The 12,315-nt window shown below is 40.6% G+C and overlaps 2 protein-coding genes across 2 annotated transcripts in view; one reads left to right on the top strand and one right to left on the bottom strand.

Moving 5' to 3' along the window:
* stk32c (serine/threonine kinase 32C) overlaps positions 1–12,315 on the top strand; it is a 96,888-nt gene that overhangs the window by 24,519 nt on the left and 60,054 nt on the right. The gene's annotated exons all lie outside the window — the stretch shown is intronic.
* Positions 4,376–9,166, bottom strand: LOC146374554 (uncharacterized). The gene has a single exon (XM_084948594.1). The coding sequence runs from the start codon at positions 8,873–8,875 to the stop codon at positions 4,979–4,981; it is 3,897 nt and encodes a 1,298-aa protein (XP_084804720.1). The 5' UTR covers positions 8,876–9,166; the 3' UTR covers positions 4,376–4,978.

Here is a 12,315-nt window from a genome sequence, read left to right as displayed (position 1 = left end):
GTGTCATGGTGAACTGCGTAAAATCATTTCTTAAGATGCTGAATGAATATTTGTTAGGTTTCATTTGTGAATAGCATCTGACACATCACGCCAGCAGCGTGTCTCAGTGCTGTGTGAAGGTTGGCCTCCTTTTATTGGAGGCAGATTCAGCGTTTACTCAAGTCTTCGGTGAAAGCATGAACCCTGTGAGGAGAAGTTCACAGTTGATTTAATCTTTTCATAACCCTTCATATTTTTTGACTGATGTTAAATTGGAAAAAAGACCAAGTTTACTAGTGTGGAGCCATAACACAAGGTAAATTTACCAGCCACTTTGTTAGATACATGTACGGAGCTGCTTGTTAAGACAAATATCTAATCAGCCAATCACATGGGAGCAACTTGGTGTATTTAGGCATGTAGACATGATGAAGTTTAAACCAAGCATCAGAATAGGGGAGAAAGGTGGCATAGCTGTTGATGCTGCGCTGACTGAGTATTTCAGAAACTGCTGATCTGTTGACTTTTCGGTGACAAAAAGAGAAAATATCCAGTGAACGGCAGTTCTCTTGGGAAAACTGCCTTATTGATGTCAAAGGTCAGAGAAAAATGGCAGATAGGAAGGCAACCGTAGCTCATACAACCATTTGTTACAACCAAAGAATGCAGAAGAGCATCTTGCACAACATGTTGAACCTTGAAGCAGATGCGTTACAGCAGCAGAAGACCACACCATGTGCCACGCCGGTCAGCTAAGAACAGGAAACTGAAGCTACAGTTCTCAAAATTTGACATGAGAAGATTGGAAAAATGTTGCCTGGTCTGATGAGTCTCGATTTCTGCTCTGACATGCAGATAATTGGGTCACAATTTGGCATAAATAGCATGAAAGGATGGATCCATCCTGCCTTATGTCAGCTGTGCAGACTAGCGGTGGTGGTGTCACTGTGTGGGGGGTATTTTCTTGGCACATTTTGGGCCCCTTAGCACCAACTGAGTAGCAATAATACTAGTATTAACATGCTGAACATGTCCATCTCTTTATGAGAACAGTGTACCTCTCCTCTCATGGCTGATTCCAGCAGAACAGCGTGCCGTGTCACAAATCTTAGATCATCTTAAACTGTTTTCCTAAACATGACAGTGAGTTCAGTATCTAATGGCCACTGTCGTCAGCAGATCTCAGTCTGATAGAGCACCTCTGGAAGGTGATATAGGAATCATGGATGCGCTGATGGATTCATAACTTGATGGACCCTTATTTGTAGAGCAAATCCAAACGCAGAGTTACAAAGTGCTTCAGAGTTTGAATAAAAGCCACACGTTAAAAATAACTTTACATTTTCAAATCAACCATACAGTCATACTAACATATACACATGCAAATGGTTCCAAACTATGATGTGCTTTGGTCATCAGCCCATCACCTTAAAGTTAATTTAACTCCCAACATTCACAGTTTGGTTTCTATTCTTTATTTTAAGTCAACCTTAAGACAACCAGTTGTGGCGTTCAACCTGCATACTATTATTAAGAAGATATGAGCTGTATGAAGTAAACAGAGATAAACATGCCAATTAAAACTACAAAACAAAACAAACTCATAATGAACTTTAAGTAACCAGTTTTTACCCAACAAACAACAACTGGAGCACAGCCAAAACATCTGGTTGGAGCTGTTAGATCTTTTGACTCAAGGAGTGCCAGAGCACAGACATGCTGTGTATTGAGATGCTTCAATTCTGGCTAAACATTATTGATGAATCATTAGTTTGAAAGGGCGAGTCTCTTCTGGAAGCCACTCATTATGTTGCCACGTGAATGTGTGTGGAGGAAAAAGTTTGAGAATCAAAGAAGAGACCTCGAAAGAAAAGCTCAAGCACAACTTACTTTGTCACCTCTGCAGGCCTGGAGCAGGTGTGAATATTGGAACGTCACTTTGGTAAAGGCACAAAAATTGCCAGACAGCCTCCTCACTTCTGATGTCACAAACCTTAGTACGGGGAAGGGATTTCCAAACCTGTTTATCCATCTGCTAATATATGCTATACTGGCACAGGACCCAGATGAGAAGCTGAATCATCGCTCTCGCTGGGAGAAAGACCTGGTGAATCTATGAAAACACTGCGCTAGATTTAATTTTTATTTCATTTTCTTTATCCTTTTTAATATTGCACAGAGCTACATTCATGCTATAGTGCCTCTGTGTTTTGGCCCTGAGGTGCAGTCTGAGCCGTGCCATATGAGGGGATTAGCTATGTACAGAGGGAGCGTATCAGACTGTCTCCCAGACAAACTACAGAAAACACACCCTTGTCTTTGAAATCACCTGGCATGGCGGGGGCCTGCCTTCTCATTCAGCACTCAGAGGCTGGTTAGCAATGGGTCTGCCTGGAGGAGTCCAGTCTGTGTCTTTTTTCTCCCATTATTGCTCTTTGTCTACACGGAGAGGGTGCTGAGTGACTTATAAGGAGAAGCTGCATGAGTTGGCATCACGCCTGCTGTTACACATGCACACACACACATGCACATGCGCAGAGCAGAGGTAAGTCTTAATCAGTAACACAGATGACCAGAAGGCAGGGGTGGAGGTCCATCAGTGACCATCTTCATCCGCCCACATTACCACAGCTGGAGTCTGCACATGCAGGGTTAACCTTGAACAGGAAACCTGGCAGTGTACAGTGTTTAGAAAAGCGCGTATTTCTCTTTTGTTCTGTGGTTTTGGTATTTTGGCTACATATTTTGTTTTTTTGTACATATTTTTATAAATCTTTATGTTTATTTACTTTGTTATTTTTTTAAATATATTTTATATATATGTTACATTTACATTTTCGTGCAGTTTTTTGTATCTGTTTTTGTATTTTGGTATCTTTACCTGTCTCATAAATTCAGGGCTACATCCTTTCTATAGACAAAGAGCTTATCTTGGAGCCTTCAGCTTCTTCTTTAGTACTTTCATAGGTGGATGTAGGAAGTAACAATAATATGTGATGATAATCTGTGATACATGAAATAATCTTATAATAATAGTAATAATGGATCTGTTCCTGTCAGGAAAATGCTTGTGCAGAGGTTTCATTGTGCTTGACATTGTCCTTATTACCACCACAGCTCTGCCTCGCAGTGACAGTTTAGTTGAAGTTTCGAGGCTTATTTGTGTACCAGCATAAAGACTTTCCTCGCAGTGAGCTGTGATCTCAACTACTGAGCTGATGCATGCTATAGTTGCAGCTGGATATTTTTTTCTCTTTCGTAAAGTGTTTAAACATCGTTCATTATTAATTGTTTTACATATTTTATCTTTTATGAACGTCAACAAAAACACTGCTTAATCCCATTATCCAACAGATAACCACCCATTTCTCAATGCAGTGATACGCTTGAATTAAAGTACTAGAAACAATTAAAATACACTGTAATTAGTACTTTTAACAATTTGATATATGCCTTTTATTATATTTTTAACATCAGCATGCTGAAGGACTTGTTTAGAAGAGAGTGCTAATTTATATGCTAAAATATGTTTTTCTGCTTGGTCAAGAATATGAAAATACTTTATTATCCTCTAATAGATTTTCTAAATGCTTGGTGATTGCAGTACCAAAATGAGCTGCATCAGGTACTTCCCTGTGTATCTGGAGAGGATCAGAAGTCCCAGGTATACTGGTATTGGGGGTTGCAGCTGTAGGGATGACTCTTTCTGAAACCTCCAGCTGACTGTTTCCTCTCAGCTGTAAAAAGCTGATGATTTACAAAACAGACACCACATTGTTTAAATAGATGAGGCTTAAAATAAGAGATACTTTACTCTCCAAACATTGTTCCTAGTTTCCATTCATCCATTTAGTTTACTCTGGTCTTAATCAAGATCTTAAGAAGAGATATTGTTAGAACCTAGAAAGAGGAGGAGCGATTCAGACTTTAAGTTTGGAATATGGACAGAAGAAAGTGGCACACCTATTCATCTTCAAAACAGGTTTGACTGACAGGTTTTGTGTGTGTGTGTGTGTGTGTGTGTGTGAAAGAGAGAGCTTGAGAGAAGCTGAGCTTTATTCAAAGTGATTTAAAACAAACTGCAGCAATAAGGGCAAACTAGTGCACAGTTATGTTTACGTGAGCGTTATTTTGTATGCATTTGTACAGTTCGATAACTGTGAGAGTACACTGATAGCATTTAGCTCTAGTAACAGGCATTTGTACCAGTGAGCATGAAAAAGTAGGGCAAAGACCTAGTATGTAAGCACTGACTGGTATATGTGTGTGTGTGTGTCTGTGTGTTTTTATGCTCAAGTGAATGAATAAACGAGTCAGTTTTAAACAGTAGCAATTTAAACAGTAGAAGAGTAGCACTATATTTATAAAGAATTACAAACAACAATTATTTGATGCTCAAATTAATTAATTAATATCCAGTTTATTTCCAATTAGTTCCAAATTCATCTTGAATTCAATTCAATTCAATTTTATTGATATAGCAGCAAATCACACCATCAGTCACTTCAAGGCTGTATGTATTATTGTGTGGTAGATGGTATTATTGTATGGTACAATAATACATACAGAGAACCCAACAATCATATGACCCCCTATGAGCAAGCACTTTGGCGACAGTGGGGAGGAAAAACTCCCTTTTGAAAGGAAGAAACCTCCAGCAGAACCAGGCTCAGGGAGGGGCGGCCATCTGCTGCGACCGGTTGGGGTGAGAGAAGGAAGACATTTGTTGTAGGTCTGATTGAAGGACTGATGTGATGGTAAGTTGACTGCTGCTCCGCTTTGAATATGGAGTGATTAGTGAATGGATTTTAAGCCCAATTGTGCCTAAGTTTAAGACCATATTCATTGGTTGTTTTTGTTGTTGTTATTACTTTGGGCTTTTGTTCACAAGAATTGCTAGCTTCCCTAGAGTTTTGGACACCCAGACAATCAGATGATTGCTGAGAAAGCACAAGGTTTTTATACCCCTGTGCTATTCATGTCGGTGCAGGATGGTCTGCTAGAGAGGCCAGGGTTGAAAAAAGGGATGCTTCAAAACCTCCGAGGGTGTTATGCGCTGATTTGCATCCAAGGCCAACATCTGTTTGATTAGCCTGACAAGTAATTGTTGGCCATTTTCAGGTCCTCGCCTAACCTTCATTGGTTTTTCAAGGTCATCGAGACACTTAAGTTTTATATATCGAGTTTCCTTGGATTGATAACCTGTCTGGCATTGAAATTGTTCTTTGGTCTTAAATGTCCAGCGCTGGTCGTTGTAGTTATCCTCGATGAAATACCAATCAGTGTACAAGCCAGAATCTAGAAGATGATCTGGTAGCTGACCCTGGGTTTCAGTTATGAATCTCAAAACATCATAATTGTCTTCCCCAGGATAGAGAGGCACCCCTGTAGCAAGCTCCACAGCTACCAGCCCCAGAGCCCACATGTCAATTGCTTTATCACATGGAATGCCAAGCATAGCCTCGGGTGCACAAAAACCAACCGTCCCCGCACGGCGACCAGGAATCAGTGCAGAAGCGGGACGTGCGAGGCCAAAGTCTATAAGTTTGACTTTGACGGGAGACTCATGGCGATTCACAACCATTATGTTTCCAGATTTGAGGTCAGCATGCACGATTCCCACAGAACCCAGGTGGAACAGAGCATTTGCGAGCTGATGCAAAATGGGACTGAGTTCTCTTATTGGGAGACCCTGGTTATTCCGGTCCCCTATGTAGTCCCACAGGCTTTGGTCGAGGAGTTCAAAATTTAAGCAAATGCGCTCTCCATCGAGGAAATAGCCGTTCCATTCAACAATGTTGCACCTGTTTGGATCCAAGCGTCGCAGCTGCTCCAGGATGAAAATTTCCAGTTTTGCCTGTTGCTGAATTTTAGGGTCGCCCTTGTTGACTTTGATAGCCACAGTTTGGTTGTTTTTTGTATTGCGACATTTGGTCACAACACCAAAGCCTCCTTCCCCAAGGAAAGCCTCTACCACGTGGTGATCTCCCAAAATGGTCCCTTCAGGTATTTCAAGATCACCTTCAGAGGAAGATGATATTTCAGAATCATCTTCAGAGGAAGATGATATTTCAGAATCATCTTCAGAGGAAGATGATATTTCAACATCATCTTCAGAGGAAGATGATATTTCAACATCATCTTCAGAGGAAGATGGGTTTGCTGAGGTGTTGACGTGTCCTTTTTGAGGAAATTCAACTGAGTTTTGGAAACTGCAGTTGAATTTCTGCGATCCATGACTTTCCCAGCTTGAAGGCTGCTGAGAGAGCACAAGGTTTTCTCCCCCTGTGCTATTCATGTCAGTGCAGGGGGCTCTCCCTGAGAGGCCAGTGTTGAAAAAGGGATGCTTCAAAACCTCCGAGGGTTTTATGCGCTGATTTGCATCCAAGGCCAACATCTGTTTGATTAGCCTGACAAGTAATTGTTGGCCATTTTCAGGTCCTCGCCTAACCTTCATTGGTTTTTCAAGGTCATCGAGACACTTAAGTTTTATATATCGAGTTTCCTTGGATTGATAATTTGTCTGGCATTGAAATTGTTCTTTGGTCTTAAATGTCCAGCGCTGTTCGTTGTAGTTATCCTCGATGAAATACCAATCAGTGTACAAGCCAGAATCTAGAAGATGATCTGGTAGCTGACCCTGGGTTTCAGTTATGAATCTCAAAACATCATAATTGTCTTCCCCAGGATAGAGAGGCACCCCTGTAGCAAGCTCCACAGCTACCAGCCCCAGAGCCCACATGTCAATTGCTTTATCACATGGAATGCCAAGCATAACCTCGGGTGCACAAAAACCAACCGTCCCCGCACGGCGACCAGGAATCAGTGCAGAAGCGGGACGTGCGAGGCCAAAGTCTATAAGTTTGACTTTGACGGGAGACTCATGGCGATTCACAACCATTATGTTTCCAGATTTGAGGTCAGCATGCACGATTCCCACAGAACCCAGGTGGAACAGAGCATTTGCGAGCTGATGCAAAATGGGACTGAGTTCTCTTATTGGGAGACCCTGGTTATTCCGGTCCCCTATGTAGTCCCACAGGCTTTGGTCGAGGAGTTCAAAATTTAAGCAAATGCGCTCTCCATCGAGGAAATAGCCGTTCCATTCAACAATGTTGCACCTGTCTGGATCCAAGCGTCGCAGCTGCTCCAGGATGAAAATTTCCAGTTTTGCCTGTTGCTGAATTTTAGGGTCGCCCTTGTTGACTTTGATAGCCACAGTTTGGTTGTTTTTTGTATTGCGACATTTGGTCACAACACCAAAGCCTCCTTCCCCAAGGAAAGCCTCTACCACGTGGTGATCTCCCAAAATGGTCCCTTCAGGTATTTCAAGATCACCTTCAGAGGAAGATGATATTTCAGAATCATCTTCAGAGGAAGATGATATTTCAACATCATCTTCAGAGGAAGATGATATTTCAACATCATCTTCAGAGGAAGATGATATTTCAACATCATCTTCAGAGGAAGATGGGTTTGCTGAGGTGTTGACGTGTCCTTTTTGAGGAAATTCAACTGAGTTTTGGAAACTGCAGTTGAATTTCTGCGATCCATGACTTTCCCAGCTTGAAGGCTGCTGAGAGAGCACAAGGTTTTCTCCCCCTGTGCTATTCATGTCAGTGCAGGGGGCTCTCCCTGAGAGGCCAGTGTTGAAAAAGGGATGCTTCAAAACCTCCGAGGGTTTTATGCGCTGATTTGCATCCAAGGCCAACATCTGTTTGATTAGCCTGACAAGTAATTGTTGGCCATTTTCAGGTCCTCGCCTAACCTTCATTGGTTTTTCAAGGTCATCGAGACACTTAAGTTTTATATATCGAGTTTCCTTGGATTGATAATTTGTCTGGCATTGAAATTGTTCTTTGGTCTTAAATGTCCAGCGCTGTTCGTTGTAGTTATCCTCGATGAAATACCAATCAGTGTACAAGCCAGAATCTAGAAGATGATCTGGTAGCTGACCCTGGGTTTCAGTTATGAATCTCAAAACATCATAATTGTCTTCCCCAGGATAGAGAGGCACCCCTGTAGCAAGCTCCACAGCTACCAGCCCCAGAGCCCACATGTCAATTGCTTTATCACATGGAATGCCAAGCATAACCTCGGGTGCACAAAAACCAACCGTCCCCGCACGGCGACCAGGAATCAGTGCAGAAGCGGGACGTGCGAGGCCAAAGTCTATAAGTTTGACTTTGACGGGAGACTCATGGCGATTCACAACCATTATGTTTCCAGATTTGAGGTCAGCATGCACTATTCCCACTGAACCCAGGTGGAACAGAGCATTTGCGAGCTGATGCAAAATGGGACTGAGTTCTCTTATTGGGAGACCCTGGTTATTCCGGTCCCCTATGTAGTCCCACAGGCTTTGGTCGAGGAGTTCAAAATTTAAGCAAATGCGCTCTCCATCGAGGAAATAGCCATTCCATTCAACAATGTTGCACCTGTCTGGATCCAAGCGTCGCAGCTGCTCCAGGATGAAAATTTCCAGTTTTGCCTGTTGCTGAATTTTAGGGTCGCCCTTGTTGACTTTGATAGCCACAGTTTGGTTGTTTTTTGTATTGCGACATTTGGTCACAACACCAAAGCCTCCTTCCCCAAGGAAAGCCTCTACCACGTGGTGATCTCCCAAAATGGTCCCTTCAGGTATTTCAAGATCACCTTCAGAGGAAGATGATATTTCAGAATCATCTTCAGAGGAAGATGGGTTTGCTGAGGTGTTGACGTCTTCTTTTTGTGGAAATTCAACTGAGTTTTGGAAACTGCAGTTGAATTTTTCTGATCCACGACTTATTTCAAGCTCATCCGAGCCAAAGGATGGGTTGGCTGACATGGTGTAACGTGTCTGCTTGTTTTGTGAATTGGTGAGAAACAAAACTGAACTTGTTTTGGTTTCTGTCATAAAATGCTCTCAAAACTTCTCAAAAGGGTTTTCGTTGCTGTCAGGTCAATGTCCGTTAAGCGATAAAGTATAATAGGTGAGCGCTCCTATTTATGTGTTTTGGGATCAAAGCAAAGTTGCCACGTGAGAAAGGATCAAAGCAAAGTTGCCACGTCAGAAAGGATCAAAGCAAAGTTACCGCGTCACGTGGAATCAAAGCGTTCTAATATGTGCGCGCATGCGCACACACGTGGTTGTTTGTGTAACGTTGTTCACACTAAGAATTTTAAAAGGAAACTGACAGTTACAAAACTCTTTTTCGTTTATTTGTATTTGTTTTGTTGTTGTTGTTTTTTCTGCATACCATATCCAGCTTTTCTGTATAAAGTAATGAAGAATCTTGGAGTTTAATATCGTAGTGCGTGGATTTCGGATTTGGTGCTTAAAACTTCGTGAAACTGTAACCGTATTTCATTCACCATAAATCACTATCTGATTTTGAATAGTTTTCTTATCAGATACAGAAGTCTAAAACCAAAATTTCTCTGCCTGGGCTGCCTTGTAGCTCTGCACGTTGTCTCTTCAATGTGTGACCCCCCTCCCTCCCCGAACAGTCGGGGGTGAGCGCACTAACGTGCCTGGAGGCCGTTTTAATGACTGTTTGCTGGAAAATGAAAAATACAAGGAGTCTGCAAGATGGATTTGTACGTTTTCACAATGGGGGAGTTTGCGTAAGTACTAGTAAATAATTTTCTCGAGTGTGTACGTTACACATGCTAATTTTTGAAATTGTTTTTATTATTTTGCTAGCTAGCAAACTCCGGGATAAATGATTGAAATGTACTCAGTGTGATGCAATACGGTGCCGCTATTATAACAGTTAGTTATTGCAGGGTAATTTATGGAATATGCTGTGAATTTAACCAAGATTACACAGCAGTAGCAGTATTGCGAGTTACTTCCCCAAAGTGAACGCTTTAAACGTTAGCCCGATGCTTAACTAGCCAACTTAAGGCTTTCTGGTTGAAGGCTAAAAGCGGCGTTGTCACCGAATAAATAGAATATTGATTATATTTTTGTGTATTGCTGCAGTTTTTTCAAGTTTTAACTTGGTGCTTTTGGCAACCTTAGGGGGAAATAATGGTAATATGGCTGATCCATATGGACACAAAGAATATAGACTTTTTTATGCTACCGAAGTTCCCTCGCTTTCATTCAAAATCTGTTTATCGTTAAACAACTTAAACATAATTGCCTCAAACTCACATTAAGGCCTGTGGGACACTATCAGCCACTGAAACAGTAGACAAATGAATATTTCATACCTTAAGGCTGCCTGTTTATTTAAGGGAGGTGAACAATACATTATAATTGTATATAATAATATCACAGATGTTAGATTAAATAGGTTTTTGAAAGATGCTTGTGCATTCTTCAAGTCTTATATGTTGAATTGAACTGAGTATGTCATCTGTTCAAAGCTTCTCCCAGTCAGTGCTGTTCTATGTGCCTGTCTTACTGTACATGATGTTATTAGCACAAACACTTTAAAAGTGATTAATTTAGGACTTCAGCAACACAGACTGCAATGTAGTTAAGCATCTTACAGTTAGTTTTGAATGAATCAACTTAAAAAACAAGACAGGCCAAGATCTGTCTCCTCCTATTTTTTGTGTCACACAAGAAAGAAGCATCAAGATCTGATGAGAAGACTTATTAATTTGGCCTTTGACATGGTCTTACTGAGGTGATGCGAAGTGAAATATGCATCCTTTTTTGTGCTGGCCAAGTTTGAAAATGGACATTGAACATGGTTACAAAGTGCTTGAATTTGACCCTGAAAAAGGTTTATGAACCCAGAAAAAGTCACACGTGGAGTTAAAACCTCTTATAGCAAGTTAATCATATTAAATTAATTTGATGCTTTAAGCACAGAATTTAGTCACACAGTCAGGACAGCATCTGGTTTACCTTCATTGGTAAACATGTTTATGCAGTACATAGTAACAGTGTGGCTGAGTCCTCTGGTTCAAATCAGTTCCACTACATTTGGAGATGTAAGTCTTAACCTGTCACATGCATCGGGAAGGAAAATACAACCAACATTTAAATGTCTTAATTAGATTGATTTTAAGTGTCGTAATGAGCTGCTGAATGTGAAAGTTAGCAACTGTTGATTTTACTGGCCAACAGTTACACAGTGTTGGCTAATTACTCTTTACTCTGAGTTGTTGAAACAAATCTTGGCTGTTGTCTGTTGTTGGTTAATCTGATTCCTGAGCGCTTGTGTTTGTGCTCAGCCAAAGACGTTTTTTTTTTTGGGGGGGGGGGGTTAATGTTGAAGCAGCTCTGCTCTCTATAGTATGTATTTGTTGGAGGAAATGCGTTTTGATCATCCTCATGTTAATTTCCAACATGATATTCTTATTCTTGGACTCTACTACAGTAGCTTTGCACAATTCACAGTTCAAAAAAATGCTTCTTTATCTTACACAGAGTCCCTCTTTTTCTCCTGTACCTGAAAAACAAGGGTTTTGGCTTTTTTTGCCTTTAAGCTAACTTTACTCATATTGGTTAATATTAAAAAGACTTGCTATTAATGATCAAGGCTTTTTTAACATCATGGATTGGGTGTTCTTTTTATTTATGCTTTTTCTGGGGTCTATGATGGATAATTTGGAATTAAAATTGCATAAATTAAGATCTGATTACAAATATTAGTCTCGCGTGTTGCATTAATTTAATTCAAAAATGAGTCAGGTAGGTGTTAAGTAGAAATACACCAGAATAGTGAAATTAATCTTGTATTTATCATCTAATCTTGATCACATGTTCAGCGCTCATAAATAATATATTTGGAAAACAAAAATATTTGTGCTTATTATTTTGTTTATTTATTACAGAGGAAAAAACATGACATTCTTCCTCACCACTTCCATCCAACCATGTCCTTCAGGACTCATTTTAAGTTGCGTACAGAAAGATTCAATCACTGCAGAACACACACATGCATCTGCTCCAGTGGCAATGAATGAAAACATCTGGCTGTGTTACTATGCATACTGAAATAGGAAAAAAAACCTAAGATGAATGAGTCAGCGCTCTGAGCTGGATGTCTTTCTGAAACACAACTCTCCTGCCTGTGGTCTTCATGTGAAATGTCTTTACTTGCTCAAATTTGATCTTGTAAAAGTCGATCATAAAACTTATGGAAGCGTGTCAAATTTTATTGAAGTGCACAGAGAGTCTGAATTTCCATTTCTCATACAGTACCGAGCAAAAGTCTTGAACCACCCCCTCATTTTTTTTTTTCATATTTTGCCAGGTCAGTCTGTGTTAACGGTGTTATTAACTGCATTCTTCAACTAAAGAAGTGGGAACAAATTATGTGGGGTTTTGTTTTTTTGCAATAGGCTGCAAGTAAATGTGTAAAGATACAATTTAAAATTGGTTCTTTGTTA

This window comes from Perissodus microlepis, chromosome 13 (assembly GCF_051167445.1).
Source record: "Perissodus microlepis isolate ML-2025 ecotype Zambia chromosome 13, ASM5116744v1, whole genome shotgun sequence".
NCBI classification, from domain to species: Eukaryota; Metazoa; Chordata; class Actinopteri; order Cichliformes; family Cichlidae; genus Perissodus; species Perissodus microlepis.
This window is presented reverse-complemented; position numbering and strand designations above follow the sequence as displayed.